General features: G+C 47.5%; 1 protein-coding gene across 3 annotated transcripts in view; it reads left to right on the top strand.

The window, feature by feature from the left end:
• NFKBIZ (NFKB inhibitor zeta) overlaps positions 1–24,841 on the top strand; it is a 331,222-nt gene that overhangs the window by 136,122 nt on the left and 170,259 nt on the right. For all 3 annotated transcript variants that reach the window (XM_069204799.1, XM_069204802.1, XM_069204800.1), the window contains exon 8: positions 1,016–1,079. In XM_069204799.1, the coding sequence (XP_069060900.1) occupies positions 1,016–1,079 (64 nt within the window). The remainder of the gene's footprint in view (positions 1–1,015; positions 1,080–24,841) is intronic.

The raw sequence follows: 24,841 nt of genomic DNA on the forward strand, positions 1-24,841 counted from the left end.
TTGTCACTTGTTTTGGATGAATGCTCATGTCTATATTTTTCTCTATTGTTTTGTTGTTCAAATCATCAAAATTGATTAGGTCGCGGTTCTGCGCCTTCCTGTAATTACTTATTAGGATGTCCCCGGATTCCAATAATGATTAAGCAGGGGCCCACAGAACTCAAAAGGTTAATAACCACAGTACTACCCCATTTGCTTAGGAACCACAACACCGAAGATTTATTAGACCTTGAACAACCCACTTACCTTTTGCAATTCATATCTCTGGTTCCTCTCAATATTTTTTTGCTGTTTGTGTTTAATTTAAGATAAAAATACCATATTTGTATAAATTAGTGTTAGATTTGTATTGTGTTTTTTCCCGCTCAACTGTTTTGGTACTCCTAAACGTTTTATACTTGTTCCTTCGACTAAGTATAACTGCTTTGTGCCACAGCTACCCAGGACTGGGCTAAGGTATTTTGTTAAAGAACCTAACTGGATGTGATAGAGACTGTGACGTTGTTACCAGATGAGGTCTCACAACCACACCGCATAATCCACTTTCCTTCAAGATAGTAGGTTGATTTAGTTAGTGTTTTAATTCTGTCATAGTCGGCAAATATTATCCGCCAGTCTAGAATTCCTCAGAAAGACTTAGTCTTAACCTAAACATGATAGAATCTACTGATTTCCCACAGTTTACCGCAAAACACTATCCAGAGGGTCCTGATCACTATTGGAACAGTATACTTGTTTGAGAATGTTGTCATCAAATTGCTCTAAATAGCTGTTGCTAAGGGTTGTGAATCCCTCTAATCTTGTAGCTGCTGTAACTACTGTGACATGGCTCAGTTTAATAACATTACCCACGAGAAAAAGCAAGGCCTCACTATCTTTGTAATTAGTCTGCTATAAGTATGGCCCTTGAAGGACTACTTTGCAATATGGTTCTCAGTAGGCTTGAAGTTTTAATTTTTCTGTCAGTTGTTTTAAATATAGTATGATTTTACAATTTTGACTTATTTTTTTTCAGGTAATCCAGAAGGGAGTTATTGAAAGAAACCAGTATGTGGATGCAGAAGCAACAAATTATGAGGGTAACTAGAGATCAGCTCTATTCTAAGTTGTGTCTCTCCATTCTGAGTCTGATCAGGTGCCAGCCCACTCCTGTACTAGTCCATAACGAAGAAAGGGAACAATCATTGAATGTACAAATTAAGAGTAATGCAAATTTAATTTGCAGTCAGTATTTGGCTTTTCCAACGCGTACATGGGCTGCATTATAATTTGACAATTAGAAACCAGTAATCTTCATCATATAAATAAAGCCAGTGTGTCCACTTGTAGATTAATAGTAGCACTTTTAGACTATTAGCACTTGTTGCTACTTAACACTGTTCGCTTAATACAGGTTCTTTAAGGCCCTTCTTATTCAAGGTTCAGGTGTAATAATGGCTTTTGTCATGCCCCGCCTGGTAAGAAATCGAATACTTTTTCAATGGACAGTGCTCCATCCGTGGACTGGACTATAAGTGGATAATAGAATAATCTGGAAGGTTATTCTACGAATCCATCAGACCATTTGCTTTGTCTTTGAAAGACTGAATTTTATTCTTTCCCAAGGAAAATATATTGTCCTCTGTAGGAGGCTGGCCTGGCTTGTAGTGGGTACCAGAGGTACTTACACCTTGTGCCAGGTCCAGTTATCCCTTATTAGTGTAGAAGAGGTGTTTCTGATGGATACACCTACCTGTGGATTCCTCACCTAAAGAATTCTCCCCTTGCGCCAGCCCTCGAAGGAAATTTCTTCTAGCTCTGCACGTCGACGATGACGTCACAATCGCCCGACTCCACGCGACGCCACATGACGTCATCCAGGCAATAAGAAGCCCTCGTCGACGTGTTGACGTCAGTTTCCTTTTTTCCGTGCCTGAATAACGGTTAATTCTTCGAGGCTCACAGGGAGCTACTGTTTCCAACCGCGGTTACGATGCCGCAGCCTAGAAAATCCAGCTTTAAACCTTGTAGCCAGTGCGGGGGTCGGATGTCGGTTACCGACCCCCACGAAAACTGCCTCAGGTGCCTTAGTTCCAACCACGAGGTCGAGGCATGCGGTTCGTGTCAACGCATGAACCCTAAGGCACTTAAGGAGAGGGAGGCGAAGTTGTTCTTGGCCCGGTCCAAGAAGGAGAGGCATCATAGGAGGGAGTCTTCGTCGAGATCTTCGAGGTCTCGTCATCATCATAGTGACTCGGCGCCGTCATGGATCTCGGCGCCGATCGAGCAAGGGACGGTCCAGATCTAGATCGGCTTCTTCGTTGGCTCGGCGTCGTCCGACGTGGGAGATGAGCCCTTCCGTCACCCCTCCACCTCCGGCGACCCCAACGTCACCTGGGTCGGTCTTTGAGGCCCAGAGGCCTGAGGGTTCTCCTGGCCAGGAGTTACCTGGACCCTCTTCGGCAGCTTTGCCGGCGCCGGTTCAGCAGCAGCAGTACTCTGCTTTCCCAACTCCGGGATCGGATCCTGCAGCGTTTTTAAACGCTATGTATAACATCTTTGCTTCCATGACGCCGGGTGGAAGTCATGCAGGCCTGTCTGGCCTTTTGGCCTATGATTTGGGTGTTCCGGCGTCTTACAAGTCGACGCCGTTCACCCCGTTTTTATCTGCTGCACCTGAAGCGGCACCGATGCCTATGACTTCGCCCAGGATGGCTACGCCTGTTACGGCGCCGTCGGATTCGCCTCGGGTCCGATCGACGTCCAAGAACACTTTGGAGCCGGAGCCTCCGGCTTTGGACAGATCCGAGGTTCGGCGCCAACGAATATCTTCGGCGTCGGCCGACGCCTTGTCGACTCCAGGCTTGGAGTCATGACTTGGGTCAAGATGTCTGGCCCTTCGTCTCTCGGAGGAGGAGGAGTACGCGAGGCAACACCTGGAGGAAGGAGTCCTCTGGTGACTTCCAGGGGCTGGACTCAGCTAGTGGCCTTGACACTATCCCGGGATGGGATCTGGCTTCCTCTGGAGAGGTCACGGAGGAAGCTGCTTCTTTCCATGCAGTCATTCGTAAGGCTGCAGACTTTTTGGATCTTCCCCTTCCTACTGCGGAGGTCAAGAGAAATTTATTGACAGAAGTCCTCCATCCGACGTCTGCTTCTGCTGAGCCTCTTCTACCATTCAATGAGGCTCTGCTGGACCCCATTAAGGATATCTGGCTGAAACCTGTGTCCACCGCTGCGGTCAACAGAGCGGTGGCTCGGCGGTACAGGACGGCGCCTGGGGATCCGGTGTTTCTTTCCAGGCAACCAACTCTGGAGAGCCTAGTGGTCCAAGCTTCATGTTCGTCCAGATCCTCTCCTGGCTTGTTTCCTGGGGCCCCTGTGGATAGGGAGTCAAAAAAGATGGACCATACTGCTAAAAAGACATTTTCATCTTGCAGTATGCCTCTAAAATCTTCCAATGCCACATGCATACTGGGGCGTTACATCCATGCCCTTATGGAAGAGGCGAAGGGCCACCCTAACTTTTTCCCAGGAGATGCTGCGACTATTAGCGGATGCGACGCAAGTGATCCAGTCTGGATTGGACACTTCGGACTCGGTGGCTAGGGCTATGGGCACGACCATAGTCTCTAGGAGGCAGTCTTGGCTTCAATCATCAGGCTTCTCGTCGGACGTGCAGGCCACACTCCTTGATCTACCGTTTGATGGAGAAAAGCTCTTCGGCACTAAGGCTGACTCTGCCCTGGAACGTTTTAAAGAGAGAAGAGCGACAGCTAGGTCTTTAGGACTCCAGTCGTCGGCCTCATCCACCTTTAGAGGCTTTCGGAGATTTAAGGGATTTGGACGTGGTTCCTTTCGAGGAAGGTTGCAAGGACCACAACAATCTACTTCTACCCTGCCTTACAGATCCTTCAGGGGCAGGGGCAGAGTCCGTACGAGAGGAGCCACCTTGCAGCACTCTGCCTCTTCCTCTTCCTCGGGAGGGGTGCAGCAAGGAAAGCAGCCGTAGTCCTCCACCACTCCCTGTCCATTCGTCTCCGGTAGGGGGGAGACTTGCCTCTTTTCTTCCAATGTGGGAGTTCATAACATCGGACTCCTGGGTCATCGACATTGTGAAGAGGGGGTACGCTCTTCCCTTTCGGGAATTCCCTTCAACCTTCCCTCCCCGCCCATCCTTCTGTTCAGAAGACCATCTTCTCCTATTACAGCAGGAGGTATTATCCCTATTACAAAAAGGTGCAATAGAGTTGGTTCCCGAGCAAGAGAGGGGTCAGGGGTGTTATTCGAGATACTTTCTGATTCCCAAAAAGGATGGTCGGCTGAGACCGATTTTGGACTTGAGGATTTTGATTTGGTTCCTCAAACAGGAAAAGTTCAAAATGCTGACCCTTTCGCAGGTTCTTTTGGCGTTTAACGAAGGAGACTGGATGGTGTCGGTCGATTTGCAGGACGCGTATTTTCATATTCCGATCCTCAAATCGCACAGGAAGTATCTCCGGTTTGTAGTGGGATCACAGCATTATCAGTTTGCGGTCCTTCCCTTTGGTCTTACTTCAGCACCTCGAGTCTTCACGAAGGTGATGGCGGTGGTAGCAGCAGAGCTCAGAAGAAGGGGGATAGCTGTGTTTCCCTATCTGGACGATTGGTTGATCAAGGCCAAAACTCCGGCGCTCGTGCAGTGCCATCTCCAGTCGACGACTCAATTGTTGTACGACCTGGGTTTTTCAGTCAATGTACCCAAATCTCACCTGAAGCCCTCAACGCCTTCTGTTCACAGGGGCAGTATTGGACACAACATTGAATCGGGCCTTTCCTCTGCCCCAGCGGGTTCAGGATATCCAGGCTTTGATTCCAATGTTTCAAAATGGAGCGGTAGTTCCAGTCCTCAAGGTCCTTCGTCTGCTCGGTCTGTTTGCTTCTTGCATACTGTTGGTCACTCATGCACGCTGGCACATGAGGGCTCTCCAGTGGTGCGTCCACAGGCAGTGGTTTCAGCACAAAGGGGATCTCGAAGATTCGATAAAGATCTCCAGAGACACTGCGGAGGATCTTCGATGGTGGGCAGCGGTCGACAACCTATCTCCAGGAAGGCCGTTCTCGCTGCCTCCTCCAGTGGCCACAGTGGTAACGGATGCTTCCACTCAAGGGTGGGGAGCTCATCTGGGGGATCTGGAGATCAAAGGCCTTTGGTCTCCAGGGGAACAGAAGTTGCATATCAATCTGTTAGAGTTGCGGGCAGTACGTCTGGCACTCAAGGCCTTCCTCCCTTCCATTCGCGGTCAATCAGTCCAAGTTCTAACGGACAACACGACTGCGATGTGGTATATAAACAAACGGAGGAGTGGGTCGTATCTTCTCTGCAGAGAAGCTCTTCGTCTCTGGTCCTGGCTTCAGGATCACAAGATCTGCTTAGTTGCACATCATTTGGCCGGAGTCCTGAACGTGCGTACAGACATTCTCAGTCGTCGCAGCTCGGTCGACCACGAGTGGCGTCTTCATCCAGATCTAGTTCTGTCTATCTTCAGGATGTGGGGATATCCGCAAATAGATCTGTTTGCGACTCAAGAGAATGCGCAGTGTCCGCTATTTTGCAGCCTACAGTATCCGGTGCAAGGAGCTTTGGGGGACGCGTTTCAGATGTCTTGGAAGGGTCAGTTGCTTTACGCATTTCCCCCCATACCCTTGATTCCTCGAGTTCTCAGGAAGATCCGCCAAGACCGAGCTCAAGTCATCTTAATAGCTCCGGATTGGCCGAGAAGGGTGTGGTATTCGGACCTACTCCAACTCTCTCAGTGCCCTCCGCTCCATCTCCCTTGCAGGGTGGACCTCCTCTCGCAGTCGCAGGGGCAGATTCTACACCCCCACCTCCAGAGCCTGCATCTTCATGCCTGGAGATTGAACGGGGCAATCTGAGTTCCTTTTCTCTCCCTCCAGAAGTGGTGGAAGTTATTTTATCGGCTAGGCGACACTCCACCAACTCAATCTATGCTAATCGTTGGGCTAAATTTACAAGCTGGTGTGGATAGAATAGTTTAGATCCTTTAAAAGATGGTTTGTCTGACATTTTGTCATTTGCACTCCATCTGGCACAGAAAGGTTTTACAATTGCCACTGTTAAAGGTTATCTGTCTGCACTTTCTGCTTTTCTGTGCCTTCCTGATCAACCGTCCTTCTTTAAATCACCAATTGTTTTAAAGTTTCTAAAGGGACTCACTAATAGGTATCCACCCACGCCATTTGTTATGCCTCAGTGGGACCTTAACTTAGTCTTAACTTTTCTTATGGGGGCTCCGTTCGAACCAATGCATTCTTGTTCTTTACGGTACCTAGTATTAAAAACTGTTTTCCTGGTGGCCATAACATCTGCCAGAAGGGTTAGCGAGCTTCAGGCTCTCTCAGTGGAAACCCCATACCTTTCTTTCTTTAAGGACAAAGTGGTGTTGAGGACCAAGGCGGCTTTCCTACCGAAGGTTGTTACACCCTTTCACCTGGGGCAGTCGATTACTCTCTTCCTTTTACCCTCCACCTCACCCATCTAAAGAGGAAGAGAGGCTCCACCGGCTGGATCCGCGAAGAGCTCTGAGCTTCTACGTTGCCAGGACGAAAGAGTTCAGACAGGATGAACAGCTCTTTGTTGGATACGTGGGGAAGAGGAAAGGTAGAGCGGTCCACAAGAGAACGCTATCCAGATGGGTCATTCTATGTATTAAAATCTGCTATTTGGCGAAGAAGGATCCACCTGTGGGGATTCGTGCCCATTCCACCAGAGCCAAAGCAGCTTCATCAGCTTTGGCTAGAGGTGTTCCTGTGGCTGACATCTGCAGGGCAGCGACTTGGGCGTCCCTCCATACTTTTGCCAAGCATTACTGTTTGGACTCTTAGGTTAGGAGGGATGGCCATTTTGCTCGCTCTGTGCCGCAAGATTTCTTGGTTTGACCATTCGGGCACCCACCACCGGAGGTTTTACTGCTTTGGGACTCTATTGTTTAGGTGAGGAATCCACAGGTAGGTGTATCCATCAGAAGAATAAGTTACTTACCTTCAGTAACGCTTTTTCAGGTGGATACAATAACTACCTGTGGATTCCTCACGGTGCCACTGGTGTCATATGCACAGTATCATAAGAAAACACAATACACAGAAGTACTAAAAATAAAGGTACTTTATTTTTATGACAATATGCCAAAAGTATCTCAGTGAGTACCCTCAGTATGAGGATAAGTTATATGTTCGATGGCATCTGTCGCTGTAGATACACATGGTCTGCATAGCTCGCCATCTGGTGTTGGGTCGGAGTGTTACAAGTTGTTTTTCTTCGAAGAAGTGTTTTCGAGTCACTGGACCGAGTGGCTCCTCCTTCTGTGCTCATTGCGCATGGGCGTCGACTCCATCTTCGATTGTTTTCTTTCCGCCATCGGGTTCGGACGTGTTCCTGTCGCTCCGAGTTTCGGAACGGAGAGATAGCTGAAAACGGAAGATTTTCGACGGTATCGTTGCGATCCGGTTCGAGATAAACACAGACGACAACGCATTGAACATCGAAGCGCTTCGGTGCCCTTCGGGGTAGATTTCGGCACACCGTCGGGGCCTAGTCGGCCCGACCGCGTGGAGAACAACGCCGATGGAACGGACCCCGTTTCGATTCTGCCCTGAATGCCACAACAAATATCCCTATACGGACCAACACTCGGTCTGTAACCTGTGCCTGTCACCCGAGCACAGCGAAAAATCCTGTGAGGCCTGTCGGGCGTTCCGGTCCCGAAAAACTCTGCGCGACCGTCGAGCGAGAAGACTGCAGATGGCGTCCACGCCAAAGGAGCATCGACAGTTCGAGACAGAAGAGGAACAGGAAGAATCCTTTTCCATCCAGGATTCAGACTCCGACGAACTCGACAATACAAAAACTGTGAGTAAGACGTTGAGATCAGAAATTAAAAAAGGCAAAAAGGCCCAGGGGACGCCACTGCCAACCGGCCATGGCTCCACCCAACTTCACGGTGACCAACAATCGGCACCGAAAAAGGCCCATTCAGTGTCGAGATCGTCCGACTCCGGTCGAGACACCGGCACGCAGCCTCCTCGGGACCGAGAGAGTGCTAAACAGAAGCATCAACACCGAGAGTTCGGTGTCGACACGGATCGACGCCGAGACAGTGGCGCCGAAGACCATAGAGGCCAAGATTTTTCGGCACAAAAGAAGAGGAAGGTTACCTCGGAGCCGAAAAAACAAACAACAGGGTTTTCGGAGCCGAAAAAAGCACCAACAGACCCAGTTTCAGGCTCCTATACTGAAGAACTTTCTATGTCTTCACAAATGAAAAGACACAGATTCGAACAGGAACTGCAATCCACTGAAGTGGATCACACGCAAAAGCGTATCTTTATTCAGCAGGGGACAGGGAAGAGCAGTACCCTTCCACCTGTCAAAAGAAAGAGAACACTTCAGTTTGTAGCACGAGAGGCTCCTCAGCAACAAACAGCAAAGACTGTAACACCTCCTCCCTCGCCTCCACCTGTAACTCCGGCTTCGCCAACTTACACCCCGTCACATTCGCCAGCTCACACCGCCATGAGCCACGACGACCAAGATCATGACGCGTGGGACTTGTACGATGCACCAGTGTCTGATAACAGCCCAGACACATACCCAACTAGGCCATCACCACCTGAGGACAGCACAGCCTATTCACAAGTGGTGGCTAGAGCAGCTCAGTTCCATAATGTGGAACTACACTCTGAACAAGTAAAGGATGACTTTTTATTTAACACCCTCTCCTCCACCCACAGCTCCTACCAAAGCCTGCCTATGCTCCCAGGCATGCTACGCCATGCAAAAGAGATCTTCAAGGAGCCAGTTAAAAGTAGGGCAGTAACGCCTAGAGTGGACAAAAAGTATAAGGCGCCTCCTACGGACCCTGTATTCATCACCTCTCAGCTGCCACCAGATTCTGTGGTGGTAGGGGCTGCCAGAAAACGGGCAAATTCACACACTTCTGGGGATGCACCTCCCCCAGATAAAGAAAGCAGAAAGTTCGATGCAGCCGGGAAGAGGGTCGCTGTCCAGGCAGCAAACCAGTGGCGCATCGCAAACTCACAAGCGCTGCTAGCGTGATACGACAGAGCCCACTGGGATGAGATGCAGCATCTCATTGAACATCTCCCAAAGGATCTACAAAAAAGAGCAAAACAGGTTGTTGAAGAGGGTCAAAACATTTCCAACAATCAAATACGCTCCTCTATGGATGCAGCAGACACAGCCGCAAGGACCATTAATACGTCGGTTACCATCCGTAGGCACGCATGGCTCAGAACGTCTGGATTCAAGCCAGAAATTCAGCAGGCAGTACTTAACATGCCAGTAAACGAAAAACTTCTGTTCGGTCCGGAGGTCGACACAGCCATAGAAAAGCTCAAAAAGGACACTGACACTGCCAAGGCCATGGGCGCACTCTACTCCCCGCAGAGCAGAGGATCTTATACCACCTTCCGCAAAACACCTTTTAGAGGAGGGTTTCGGGGTCAGGCCACACAAGCCAGTACCTCACAGTCTGCACCGTCCACCTACCAGGGACAGTACAGGGGAGGTTTTCGGGGCCAGTATAGAGGAGGGAAATTCCCTAGGAATAGAGGAAGATTTCAAAGCCCCAAAACCACTACCAACAAGCAGTGACTCACACGTCACTCACCCACCCCCCACACAACACCAGTGGGGGGGAAGGATAGGTCAATATTACGAAGCATGGGAGGAAATAACTACAGACACATGGGTTCTAGCAATTATCAAACATGGTTATTGCATAGAATTCCTGCAATTCCCTCCAAACATACCACCAAAATCACAAAATTTATCAAAACACCATTCACAGCTTCTAGAGATAGAAGTTCAAGCACTACTGCAAAAAAATGCAATAGAATTAGTACCAAGTACACAAATAAACACAGGAGTTTATTCACTGTACTTCTTGATACCAAAAAAGGACAAAACACTGAGACCAATTCTAGACCTCAGAGTAGTAAACACATTCATCAAATCAGACCACTTTCACATGGTCACACTACAAGAAGTGTTACCATTGCTCAAAAAACACAACTACATGACAACCCTAGACCTCAAAGACGCATATTTCCATATACCAATACATCAATCACACAGAAAATATCTAAGGTTTGTATTCAAAGGAATACATTACCAATTCAAAGTATTGCCTTTCGGTTTAACAACCGCTCCAAGGGTATTCACAAAATGCCTAGCAGTAGTCGCTGCACACATCAGAAGGCAGCAAATACATGTATTCCCGTATCTAGACGACTGGCTAATCAAAACCAGTTCGCTCACACAATGCTCAAACCACACAAATCAAGTCATACAAACCCTCTACAAACTAGGGTTCGCCGTCAACTTTGCAAAATCCAACGTTCAGCCAAGCAAAGTACAGCAATATCTAGGAGCCATAATAGACACGACAAAAGGAGTAGCAACGCCAACTCCACAAAGAATTCACAATTTCAACAGAGTCATTCAACACATGTCTCCAAATCAAACAATACAAGCAAGAACAATACTACAGCTCCTAGGCATGATGTCCTCATGCATAGCCATTGTCCCAAACGCAAGACTGCACATGAGGCCCTTACAACAGTGCCTAGCCTCACAGTGGTCTCAAGCACAGGGTCACCTTCTAGATCTGGTGTTAATAGACCGCCAAACTTACCTCTCGCTTCTATGGTGGAACAGTATAAATTTAAAAAAAGGGCGGCCTTTCCAAGACCCAGTGCCACAGTACGTAATAACAACAGATGCTTCCATGACAGGGTGGGGAGCACATCTCAATCAACACAACATAAGAGGACAATGGAACATACATCAAACAAAACTGCATATAAATCATCTAGAATTATTAGCAGTTTTTCAAGCACTAAAAGCTTTCCAACCAATCATAACCCACAAATACATCCTTGTCAAAACAGACAACATGACAACGATGTATTATCTAAACAAACAAGGAGGAACACATTCAACGCAGTTAAGCTTATCAGCTCAAAACATATGGAAGTGGGCAATCCACCATCAAATTCGCCTCATAGCACAATTTATTCCAGGGATCCAGAATCAACTGGCAGACAATCTCTCTCGAGATCACCAGCAAGTCCACGAATGGGAAATCCACCCACAAATTCTGAACACCTACTTCACACTCTGGGGAACACCTCAAATAGACTTGTTTGCAACAAAAGAGAACGCAAAATGCCAAAACTTCGCGTCCAGATACCCACACAAGCAATCCCAAGGCAATGCCCTATGGATGAACTGGTCAAGAATATTTGCTTACGCTTTTCCTCCTCTCCCTCTCCTCCCTTATCTAGTAAACCAATTGAGTCAAAACAAACTCAAACTCATTTTAATAGCACCAACGTGGGCAAGACAACCCTGGTACACAACACTGCTAGATCTTTCTGTAGTACCCCACATCAAACTGCCGAACAAACCAGATCTGTTAACGCAACACAACCAACAGATCAGACACCCAGATCCAGCATCGCTGAATCTAGCAATCTGGCTCCTGAAATCCTAGAATTCGGACACTTACAACTTAGCCAACAGTGTATGGAAGTCATAAAGCAGGCCAGAAGGCCATCCACTAGACACTGCTATGCAAGTAAGTGGAAAAGATTTGTTTGTTACTGCCATCATAATCAGATACAACCACTAAACGCAACTCCAAAACATATTGTAAATTACTTGCTCCATTTACAAAAAGCAAAGCTAGCCTTCTCTTCTATTAAAATACACCTTGCAGCAATATCTGCATACTTGCAGACTACCTATTCAACTTCCTTGTATAGGATACCAGTCATCAAAGCATTCATAGAAGGTCTTAAAAGAATTATACCACCAAGAACACCACCTGTTCCTTCATGGAACCTAAACGTGGTCCTAACAAGACTCATGGGCCAACCTTTCGAACCCATGCACTCTTGCGGAATACAATTCCTAACCTGGAAAGTTGCCTTTCTCATCGCCATTACATCTCTGAGAAGAGTAAGTGAAATTCAAGCGTTCACAACACAGGAACCTTTTATACAAATACATAAAAATAAGGTCGTCCTACGACCTAATCCAAAATTTTTACCAAAAGTTATTTCACCGTTCCATCTAAATCAAACGGTAGAACTACCAGTTTTTTTCCCACAGCCAGATTCTGTGGCTGAAAGAGCACTACATACATTAGATGTCAAAAGAGCATTAATGTACTACATTGACAGAACAAAGAACATCAGAAAGACTAAACAGCTATTTATTGCATTCCAAAAACCTCATGCAGGTAACCCAATATCAAAACAAGGTATAGCCAGATGGATAGTTAAATGCATCCAAATCTGCTACCTTAAAGCAAAAAGACAACTGCCCATTACTCCCAGGGCACATTCAACAAGGAAAAAAGGTGCTTCAATGGCCTTTTTAGGAAACATCCCAATGCATGAAATATGTAAGGCAGCCACATGGTCTACGCCTCACACATTCACCAAACACTACTGTATAGATGTGCTATCCGCACAACAAGCTGCAGTAGGTCAAGCTGTATTAAGAACTCTATTTCAGACAACTTCTACTCCTACAGGCTAAACCACCGCTTATGGGGAAATAACTGCTTACTAGTCTATGCAGACCATGTGTATCTACAGCGACAGATGCCATCGAACTGAAAATGTCACTTACCCAGTGTACATCTGTTCGTGGCATCAGTCGCTGAGATTCACATGGGCCCACCCACCTCCCCGGAAGCCTGTAGCAGTTCAGAAGTTACCTTCAATTTTGTACATTTGTATATATATTATTTAAACCTTTAATAGGTACATACTTACACATTTCATTGCGCGGGCACTATTACTATAGTACAACTCCTACCTCACCCTCTGCGGGGAAAACAATCGAAGATGGAGTCGACGCCCATGCGCAATGAGCACAGAAGGAGGAGCCACTCGGTCCAGTGACTCGAAAACACTTCTTCGAAGAAAAACAACTTGTAACACTCCGACCCAACACCAGATGGCGAGCTATGCAGACCATGTGAATCTCAGCGACTGATGCCACGAACAGATGTACACTGGGTAAGTGACATTTTCAACACAAGATATATGCACACAAACCAAACTTAGGTAAGTAATAGCATGAAAAGTAATGCAAACAGTGTAGGATTACAGTAGATTGCAATAGGAGCACATAGATATAGGGGCAACACAAACCATATACTCCAAAAGTGGAATGCGAACCATGAATGGACCCCAAACCTATGTGAGCTTGTAGAGGGTCGCTGGGACTGTAAGAATACAGTGAGGGATAGAAAAATAGCCCACCCCAAGACCCTGAAAGGTAGGTGTAAAGTGCACCTACCACCCCCAGAGAGCACAGAAGTCGTGATAGGGGGATTCTGCAAGGAAGACCAGCAATGCAACAACAGTGGATTTCCGGACCTGAGTACGTGTAAGACAAGGGGACCAAGTCCAATAGTCGCGACAGTGTCAAGAGTGGGCAGGAGCCCAGGAAATGCCAGATGAGGGTGCAAGGAAGCTGCCACCTGTAGAAAGAAGCTTGGAGTTCTGCAAGAAAGAAGAGAGCTAGGGACTTCTCCTTTGGAAGACGGATGTCCCATGTCGCGATGAAGCTTGCAGAGGTGTTCCCACGCAGAAAGACCGCAAACAAGCCGTGCTAGCTGCAAGGGTCGCAGTAGGTTTTTGGGTGCTGCCATGGCCCAGGAGGGACCAGGTTATAGCCACTTGGAGGAGGAGACAGAGGGGGCGCCCAGCAACTAGTACCTGAACAAGCACTTGGAAGGAAAGTGAACCGGAGTCCACGTGAAGTTACAAACGGGAGTCCCACGACGCCGGAGGACAACTCAGAAGGTTGTGCACTGCAGGAAGGAGTGCCGGGGACCCAGGCTTGGCTGTGCACGAAGGAAATCCTGGAAGAGTGCACAGGAGCCGGAGCAGCTGCAAATCACGCGGTACCCAGCAATGCAGTCTAGCGTGGTGAGACAAGGACTTACCTCCACCAAACTTGGACTGAAGAGTCACTGGACTGTGGGAGTCACTTGGACAGAGTTGCTGAGTTCCAGGGACCACGCTCGTCGGGATGAGAGGGGACCCAGAGGACCGGTGATGCAGTCTTTTGGTGCCTGCGTTAGCAGGGGGAAGATTCCGTCGACCCACAGGAGATTTCTTCGGAGCTCCTGGGGCAGGGAGGAGGCAGGCTACCCCCAGAGCATGCACCACCCGAAAACAGTCGAGAAAGCCGGCAGGATGAGGCGATACAAGGTTACTAGTAGTCGTCTTGCTACTTTGTTGCGGTTTTGCAGGCGTCCTGAGCAGTCAGCGGTCGATCCTTTGGTAGAAGGTGAAGAGGGAGATGCAGAGGAACTCTGGTGAGCTCTTGCATTCGTTATCTGAAGAATTCCCCAAAGCAGAGACCCTAAAAAGCCAGAAAAGGAGGTTTGGCTACCTAGGAAGGAGGATTGGCTACCAAGAGCGGTAAGAAGGAGTCTCTGATGTCACCTGCTGGCACTGGCCACTCAGAGCAGTCCAGTATGTCCCCAGCACCTCTAAATCCAAGATGGCAGAGGCCTGGGAAACACTGGAGGAGCTCTGGGCACCTACCCTGGGAGGTGCAGGTCAGGGGAGTGGTCACTTCCCTTTCCTTTGTCCAGTTTTGCGCCGGAGCAGGGCAGGGGGATCCTTGGAACTGGTGTAGACTGGCTTATGCAGAGATGGGCACCATCTGTGCCCATCAAAGCATTTCCAGAGGCTGGGGGAGGCTACTCCTCCCCAGCCCTCACACCTATTTCCAAAGGGAGAGGGTGTTACAACCTCTCTCAGAGGAAGTCCTTTGTTCTGCCTTCCTGGGCCAGGGCTGCCTGGACCCCAGGAGGGCAGAAACCTGTCTGAGCGGTTGGCAGCAGCTGCAGTGGAGACTCCGGAAAGGCAGTTTGGCAGTACCCGGGTACTATGCTAGAGACCCGGGGGGGGGGAGGGGGATCATGGAATTGTCCCCCAATGCCAGAATGGCATTGGGGTGACAATTCCATGATCTTAGACATGTTACATGGCCATGTTCGGAGTTACCATTGTGATGCTATACATAGGTAGTGACCCATGTATAGTTCACATGTGTAATGGTGTCCCCGCACTCACAGTCTGGGGAATTTGCCCTGAACGATGTGGGGGCACCTTGGCTAGTGCCAGGGTGCCCACACACTAAGTAACGTTGCACCCAACCTTCACCAGGTGAAGGTTAGCCATATAGGTGACTTATAAGTTACTTAAGTGCAGTGGTAAATGCTGTGAAATAACGTTGATGTTATTTCACTCAGGCTGCACTGGCAGGCCTGTGTAAGAATTGTCAGAGCTCCCTATGGGTGGCAAAAGAAATGCTGCAGCTCTTAGGGGTCTCCTGGAACCCCAAATACCCTGGTTAGTGACAAATTTGGAAAGCAGAGCATACCCACTGAGGTTCTGGTTAGCAGAGCCTCAGTGAGACAGTTAGGCATCACACAGGGAACACATACAGGGCACATACTTATGAGCACTGGGGCCCTGCCTGGCAGGGTCCCAGTGACACACAGACTAAAACAACATATATACAGAGAAATATGGGGGTAACATGCCAGGCAAGATGGTACTTTCCTACATCATCTAGGTTTGTTTTAGAGTACAAGTGGTTCATCTCAAAGCACACAGTCATTTGCATTCTGGCTCCACTTTAAATTACATTTTCTAGCCTTCTAGTGCAAAAGAACCAATATGTTGTGAAACTGCTTTGGTGTCATCACGTCATAGCTTTGCATAAGATTTCTAGAAAGTCTCCCTAAGTACCCTGTTTGACCTGTTTTTGGGAGGAGGTGGAGTAGGCTTTGAGGAACATAGCAAAGAAGGTATTTCTGAGCATTTTGCTGTGGTGATTGAGGTAGTGTGCCACTAGTGCCCTGGCGTCACCAACCCCTAATGTAGTCTCACAATTTGAAGCAAGTGGCATGTCTGCTATAAGATCCAGTTTCAACTTGAACAGGAAGTTGAGCTTGACGGACGTATTACCTGAATAGTACAATGGTAGATGCCAGATTGGTCAGAATAGACATTTACACCCTGTCATTAGAACAGTTAAGGGATTTGTGGTTGGAGAGACGATGGAGGTCTTCAGAAATGAGCATTGGGAGATCCTTGTACATTTTATTAAGAGCCAGTAAGAGAAACTGAGCAGTAGCGAAGAAACTGGACTCTTTGTAAGGTACTATGGTAAGAAGTCTTAGAGATTGCTGTGCTGTCAGGCTCTCTCAACACTTAAGCATAGGTTCCCATCCTCCACAACACACACGCTAAGTGTATTGCCAGATCTGCTTTCCAGTATTTACCCAAGATTCACCTGGAGCTATTTCATTGCAGGAGTGAAGTCTAGCTGAGAGCCTGAGCTTTGAGTTGTCCGTCTGAAAAGCTAAGAAGAGAAGACCAGGGAGTTTGAGTGGGAGAAGTTGAGTTTAACTCGCTAGGACAAACAGAAACAAGAGACTGGATGAATGTACCCTTGTGTGAAGAAAAAAAGTACAGAATATTGAGGGGAAAGGTAGGAAAAAGAATAAATTGGAAAGATTGAGAAGATGGCTTTAGAGGAGGAAAAGCCCACAATGGCAGCAGTGACTGCTACATCTTCTAGAACACGTACTAATTCCACAGGAGTACCAGCCAAGGCCCACTCGCCTTAGTAAGAGAAGGGCGGAAAGGAACTTCAGTTACCTAAAAAAAAAAAAAAAAGGATGTACTGGGCAATGTGATTGACCCTAGGAAGTGGAAGGCTAAGTACATGAGTCTGGCAAAACGAGAAATTTGAGTTGTATGTCTAGAAAACCAAAAGTGGGTGCCAGGAGGGTGGGGGTGTTTGTACTCTAGGCCTTTTGTTCAAGAGCTTTGGACGTCAAATGATGTGGAGTATCAAGGTAGTGCAGAAAATTTGAAGTCAGTTGTTTGGTGGACACAGGTGCCCCAAGGGAGACAAAGAACCAGTTAAATGTGAGTGGCTTACACTGTACCTCCTTTGAAATATACAGCGATCTTGATGGTTGCAGAGGAGGTTGTTGAGAAAGAAAGTGAACCACTTTCCTGTCTGCTGGATAGTGATGTGAAGGATGGTTCTGTGGGTGGGATACAACATACCCTTGAGCAAATGCTAGAGCAGCAAAAAGAATGTGGGGAGGTAATGGAATGACTTTTCCATCTCTTTCACTCCAGGTTTGACATTCGCTTGTGTCCGTGACCTAGATACAGGAGATAGCTTGCCTGTAAAGTGCAACACTTACCATCTTCGAGTTGAGTAGTAAATCAAAGTAGAGGTTACCAAGATGTTGGACTTGGGTGATTGAGCGCTGCTCTAGTCCGTGGGCCAGGTCAGTGGTGTTGATGCCTGATCAAAAACAAAAAAACACAGGGTTGCACTTTTGTGTTGACTACTGAGCTCACAGTGAGGTAATCAAGACTAATTCACAGCTGTTTTCTAAAGCTGATGAAATAAGGCACCAGCTGGATGCTGCTTGGTATTTGTACCTTTTTATTTGCCCACTTGTTACTTGCAGATCATATTAGTGTCTAGTGCCTTTTTGGTGCTTCCTGTGATGTTCTGTCTTCTCCTCCAGAAGCTCCCTCCTTTGGTCGCCATCTTCACATTATTTTTTTCCTGCTGTTGGTTCTAGAAGCTTGCTGAAGGATGTCCAATATAATGAAGAAGTTTGGAACTAATTTCACAGAAAATTCACTGAAGTTGATTAACATCACTGACATAGGTACCGGAGGTGAATTCAGTGCAGAAAGTGAATTTTTTTTCCAGAGAAGAATATTTTTGAGAATGCTCATTCAGGGAGGCTGATGGAAAAGACCCCATCCTAGTTTAGCAGGAAGTGCCACCACAAGTTCTCTGAAAAGGACAAACACCCGGTCTGCAATCTTTGCCTTTCTTACGACCACTGAAGCTAGGACTACGTCTGCACTGTCTTCATGTCGAAGACACTAAGGGAGAGCGAGAGAAACATACAGGTGAGCCCATGACAGCATGAAGGGCAAACAGAAAACGCCATCCGTCGGAGATCCGGTTCTTTCTCAAGCGAGGAAAAGGAGAATGGCACTGAGGAAGCCGAGGAAGAAACATCAGACGTACAAGTCATGATCGTCAATGTGGAAGATGTCAGGGGCCCAAAAAGATTGAGGCCAGAGGTAAGTAAGAGTTATCGTTCTCTAATACATTGCCTGAGTCACGAAAATTGGGCTCAAGGGTTTCGAAGAGAGCCTTGGCATTAAAGCATTCACGTACAGCAGGTGCAACCTGAGACAAAGAGCCCTTGGATCCCTCGAAGGCGACTCCTCAGAAGGGCACGAAAAATCCAAGTCATCGAAAGACGGTTGAGGAAGAGACATTTCAGTGTTGAAATTAGACCGGTCGTGAGCAGAAAACAAAAAATTGACGATACGTCTACGAAGGACTCTTCACCTAAGAGGAAGACCCCAAACCTTGATGCTGAAGAAAGAGCGGCAGAGATCCAGCTAAAGAAGCGGCGCCTCAAGACTGAGATGGATCTCAAATACAAGGAAGAAGTTTGGAAAGAGTTTGCAGAAAAATTCACTGAAGTTGATTAACATCACTGACGGAAAGGTATCGGAGGAGAATTCAGGTGCAAAAGATGAATTTTTTCAAGAAGACTTTCGAGAATGTCTATTCAGGTGGGTCCTTGAAGTGTCTAATGGAGAAGACACCATTCCAATTTTGCAGGAATTGCCACCACAAGTTCTCACAAAAGGACAAACTCCCAGTCTGCAATCTGCCTACCTGTGGATCACTGAAGCAAGGACTACAACGCCTGCTCTGTCTTCACGTCGAAGAGATTTCGAGGAAGGAGCAGCCTCACAGCGGAATCTCCATTCCCATGCACAAGTGACTGCACAAAAGGGGGAGACCTCTCACCAATATCATCAGTGAGAGGCATCAACAATAAACAAAGTCTGACACTTGACATCAGTAGGAAGTGGAATAAAAATAAAAATAAATCTCCAGGAGTAGAGGAAAATAACTTTAGACAAATGGATTATGACCGTAATTCAATTCAGACATTCCATATAATTTCAAGGTTTCCCACCAGCAAAGGTACCAAGGAGGGAAGGTCCATTCTAAAGAGGAAACATCTTGTCTCCTCAAGGAGGTGAAGAGGTTGTTGGACAAAAAAGCAATACAAAAGTTCCAAGACAAGGAACCAACACGGGAAATTATTCAGCATATTTCCTAATCCCCAGGGTAGGTGGATCCCCTGCGTTCATAGTTTCATAAAAAAGTTCATAAACTTGCAAAAATTCTAAATGACAACATTGCAAGAGGTCATTTCACAACTACAAGTAGGTGACTACCGTCATAAAGGACACAATACTTGTACATCCCAATGAATGGGCACCACAAAAAAATACCTAAGATTTGTGGTAACAGAATTAATTACCAGTTCTCAGTACTGATGCTTGGGGATCAAGTCAGCCCCAAGAGTGTTTACCAAGTGTTTGGCAGCAGTAACAACACACCTAGAAAGACTGGGCATACATGTCTATCCGTACCTGGATGACTGGTTAGTATGAGCAAACCCCTGAAACAAGTGCAGAGAAGATATACAGCAAGTAATATTGACTCTTATTTTTATGGGGGTTCTGAATACACCTAGAGATATCTTCCCCACAACCAGAAAAAGAGAAGATATTTCTGGGAGCAAGTATCAGCTCAATACTGGGGAAGGTGTTTAAAAAAAAAAAAAAAAAGAGAGAGAATAGTGATTGAAACTCTTGTTTAGCAAAAGGGGCAATCTCTGGCAGTGAGGACGAAGGGGGGTGGGGATTTTTATGGAAGATAGCATCATGCATCCCTCTAATCCCATATGCAAACCTTCACATGAAACCAATTCAGGAATGGTTACAGAACCAATGATCACAAGCATTCGGTAGTTTTGAAGATCCAGTGGTCTTTACGGAAAAAGTACAGGAGGAAATGGCGCCGAGGAACAGGCATGAGCTCACACATGGGTTGGGGAGCTCCCATGAGCACCTTTAAGGCCAGATGAGTTTGGAAGGAACAGGATGTGGTACAACACATCAACATCCTAGAACTAAACAGTGTTTTGAGCCTTAAAAGCCTTTCAAAAGCAGCCATTAGGGAAATCAGTATTGATGCAAACAAACAACACAACTGTTTTACATCAAAGGCCTGGGAGAAACCCAATCCCTTGCATTATCGAGACTAGCCCAAGAACTTTGGCAGTGGACTATACAGAGGAAGATAGTTAACAGCGATACACCTCCTAGGAAAAGACAATACAGAAGCGGACAAGCTCAGCAGACAGGCACCATACTCTCTCAAATGGCAGCTAAATCAGAGTACTCAAAATAATCTTTTGGAAGTTGGGGACACTATAGGAAGCTGGGTTCTGGTTTCAGTACCCTCCCCCACCAACACACTATTTTTTTCCTGTTTTTATTATGCAACTTTAACTGAAGTGCACTGGGTTCCTGCTTGCCATGTCTACAGTGCCAGTGTTTTCTTCCCCAAAACAAGACACCCGGTCAATTGATCCCAAAGTGGCCAGACTCTTTAGCACCGCTGTAAGTCCCTACTAAATGGTACCTAGGGCATGTTGTAGGAGGCTGGCCTGGATTATACTGGGTACCTTGTGGTACTTACACCTTGTACCAGGTCCAGTTATCCCTTATTAGTAGAATAGAGGTGTTTCTAGCAGCTTAGGCTGATAGAGGTAGCTGTAGCAGAGCAGCTTAGGCTGAACTAGGAGACATGCAAAGCTCCTACTATACCACTTATATCACTTAGTAATATATCATGAGAAAACACAATACTCCGAGTTACTAAAAATAAAGGTACTTTATTTTAGTGACAATATGCCAAAAGTATCTCAGAGATTATACTCCCTTAGGAGGCAAGTAATATGCACATAATATATACACACACAAACCAAAATCAGGTAAGTAACAGTTAGAAAAATAGTGCAAACACTGTAGAACACAATAGAATGCAATAGGGAGAAATAGGCCTAGGAGAAACACAAAACATATACTCCAAAAGTGGAATGCAAACCACAAATGGACCCCAGGCCTAGTGTAGTGTGTAGAGGGTCCCTGGGAGTGTAAGAAAACACTAAGGGTGTCCAAGATACCCCACCCCAAGACCCTGAAAAGTAGGAGTAAAGTTACCCTACTACCCCAGAAAGACAGTAAAGTCGAGATAAGGGATTCTGCAAGGACAACAACTGACTGCAAAGAACTGAAGACTGATTCCTGGACCTGAGGACCTGTAAAGGAAGGGGACCAAGTGCAAGGGTCACACAAGTGTCGGGGGTGGGCAGGAGCCCACTAAACCCCGGATGAAGGTGCAAAAGGGCTGTCTCCGGGTGGAAGAAGCCGAAGATTCTGCAACAACGGAAGGTGCCAGGAACTTCTCCTTTGGTCAGAAGATGTCCTACGGCGTGCTGCAGGATGCAGAGTTGTTTCCATGCAGAAAGACCGCAAACAAGCCTTGCTAGCTGCAAGAGTCGCGGTTGAAGGTTTTGGGTGCTGCTAGGGCCCGGAAGGACCAGGAGGTCGCCCCTTGGAGGAGGAGACAGAGGGGGCGCTCAGCAACACAAGAGAGCCCACGCAGAAGCAGGCAGCACCCGCAGAAGCACCTGAACAGGCACTTAGAAGATCTGAGGACGACGGTTGACTCAGAACAACAAAAGAGGGTCCCACATCATCGGAGTCCAACTCAGCGAGTCGGGCAATGCAGGACGGAGTGCTGGGGACCTGTGCTAGGCTGTGCACAAAGGAAGTCTTGGAAAAGTGCACAGTAGCCCGAGCAGCTGCAGTTCACGCAGTACACAGGATTACTGTCTGGTGTGGGGAGGCAAGGACTTACCTCTACCAAATTTGGACAGAAGGGCCACTGGACTGTCGGGGGCACTTGGACCCAGCTCCTGTGTTCCAGGGACCATGCTCGTCAGGATGAGAGGAGACCCTGAGGACCGGTGATGCAGAAGTTTGGTGCCTGCATTGGCAGGGGGAAGATTCCGTCGACCCACAGGAGATTTCTTCTTGGCTTCCAGTGAAGGCAGACAGCCCTCCGAGCATACACCACCAGGAAACAGTCGAGAAAGCCCGCAGGATGAGGCACTACAATGTTGGTGGTTGTCTTCTTGCTACTTTGTTGCAGTTTTGCAGGCACCTTGGAGCAGTCAGCGGTCGATCCTTGGCAGAATTCGAAGAGTGAAAAGTGCAGAGGAACTCTGAGCTCTTGCAAACTTTATCTGGTGAGATACCCACAGGAGAGACCCTAAATAGCCCACAGAGGAGGATTGGCTACAGAGAAAGGTAAGCACCTATCAGGAGGGGTCTCTGACGTTACCTGCAGGCACTGGCCACTCAGAGCTGTCCATTGTGCTCTCACACCTCTGCATCCTAGATGGCAGAGGTCTGGGACACACTGGAGGAGCTCTGGGCACCTCCCCTGCGAGGTGCAGGTCAGGGGAGTGGTCACTCCCCTTTCCTTTGTCCAGTTTCGCGCCAGAGCAGGGCTGGGGGGAATCCCTGAACCGGTGTAGACTGGCTTATGCAAGGAGGGCATCATCTGTGCCCTTCTAAGCATTTTGAGAGGCCAGGAGAAGCTACTCCTCTTCAGCCCTTCACACCTATTTCCAAAGGGAGAGGGTGTACCACCCTCTCTCAGAGGAAATCCTTTGTTCTGCCTTCCTGGGACCAGGCTGCCCAGGTCCCAGGGGGGGCAGAAACCTGCCTGAGAGTTGGCAGCAGCGGTAGCTGCAGAGAAAACCCCAGGAAGTTACTTTGGCATTACCCGGGCTCTCTGCTGTAGACCCAGGGATGCATGGAATTGTTCCCCAACACCAGAATGGTATTGGGGTGACAATTCCTTGATCCTAGACATGTTACATGGCCATGTTTGGAGTTACCATTGTGACGCTACATATAGGTATTGACCTATATGTAGTGCACGCATGTAATGGTGTCCCCGCACGCACAAAGTCTGGGGAATTTGCCCTGAAATATGTGGGGGCACCTTGGCTAGTGCCAGGGTGCTCACACACTAAGCAACTTTGCACCTAATCTTCACTAAGTGAGGGTTAGACATATAGGTGACTTATAAGTTACTTAAGCACAGTGTAAAATGGGTGTGAGATCATGTGGACGTTTAAGAATTGTCTGAGCTCCCTATGGGTGGCCAAAGAAATGCTGCAACCCATAGGGGTCTCCTGGAACCCCAATTACCTAGGTACCATATACTACGGAATTATAAGGGTGTTCCAGTGTGCTAATCAGACTTAGTAAAATTAGTCACTACCCTACAGTGACAATTTTAAAAGCAGAGAGAGCTTTAACACTGAGGTTCTGGTTAGCAGAGCCTCAGTGATACAGTTAGGCACCACACAGGGAACCCATATAGGCCACAAACTTATGAGCACTGGGGTCCTGGCTAGCAGGATCCCAGTGACACATATCAACCACACTGACAACATAGGGTTTTCACTATGAGCACTGGGCCCTGGCTAGCAGGATCACAGTGAGACAGTAAAAACACCCTGACATATACTCAGAAACAGGCCAAAAGTGGGGGTAACAAGGCTAGAAAGAGGCTACCTTCTTCACATGGGTACTGAAGAGGGGCCCGAATAGCTGCTGCACAACCCATGCCAGAATACCATTGTAGGCTGTGTGACAATGTGCTCCCTAAAATTGAAAACACAACATGGTACAACAGTTGTGTACCATGTCCCCTAATGTGATATTTGCAGTCACCCCTACAGCAGGCCTTAAAGCCCTAAGGTAGGGTGCATAATATTGCATGTGTGGGCATACCTGCAAACACAGATGTGCTCCTGCTATATCTTTGTCGATTCCCAGACATAGTAAGGGTACAGGGGAGCCAATTTAAATACATATGCTGGACACTGGTCAACTCGAGTCCCCCAGCTACATGATGGCTTTACTGAAACTAAGTATTTTGGTATCAAACATCTTGTACTAACCTTTACTGATTCCAGTGATGGATTTATTAATACATGCACCCAGAGGTGCCCCCTGAAAAACCTACCAACTGCGGGTGAATTCACTGACAAGTTCCGGCTTGTCTGCTACCAACAGACTGAAGTCTGACCTCCGCTCTCTAAAGGTCCAAACAAAACCTCTTGGGGTGTTAACATTCCCTTCCCAACAGGATGACACACAATCTGCATTCTAAGGCAGGGAGCATTAAAGAAGCCCACCGCCTTTGGTATACAAAACTGGCTTTTCTCAGAGAAGTATGCAGACTCCCTTTGCCCCAGGACCCATCTGGCACATGGACAGGTGGGAAATTAGCTATGTGGGAGGTCTGTCGTTTCTCCAGGCTGGACATACCCCTAGGATGACCAGTCTGAAGTGGGACACGACTTAGGAAATTCCATCATCTTGTGTGGTGGAATTTAGGAACTCTGGACTGGGTGATGCCCATTCCCACAGGAAATGGTCATCTAGTGGGTTTAGTGACCCCAGGGGTTAGTAGCCCATTAGCTACTACCCTTCACTCCCATTAGCACCTCCTGAATTGAGTATTTTGGGTGCCCCCCCCCCCCCCCCCCCCCCCCCCCCCTTCTGAACGACTTAGGAAATTCCATCATCTTGTGTGGTGGAATTTAGGAACTCTGGACTGGGTGATGCCCATTCCCACAGGAAATGGTCATCTAGTGGGTATAGTGACCCTAGGGGTTAGTAGCCCATTAGCTACTACCCTTCACTCCCATTAGCACCTCCTAAAATG

Source organism: Pleurodeles waltl, chromosome 8 (genome assembly GCF_031143425.1).
Source record: "Pleurodeles waltl isolate 20211129_DDA chromosome 8, aPleWal1.hap1.20221129, whole genome shotgun sequence".
Classification (NCBI taxonomy): Eukaryota; Metazoa; Chordata; class Amphibia; order Caudata; family Salamandridae; genus Pleurodeles; species Pleurodeles waltl.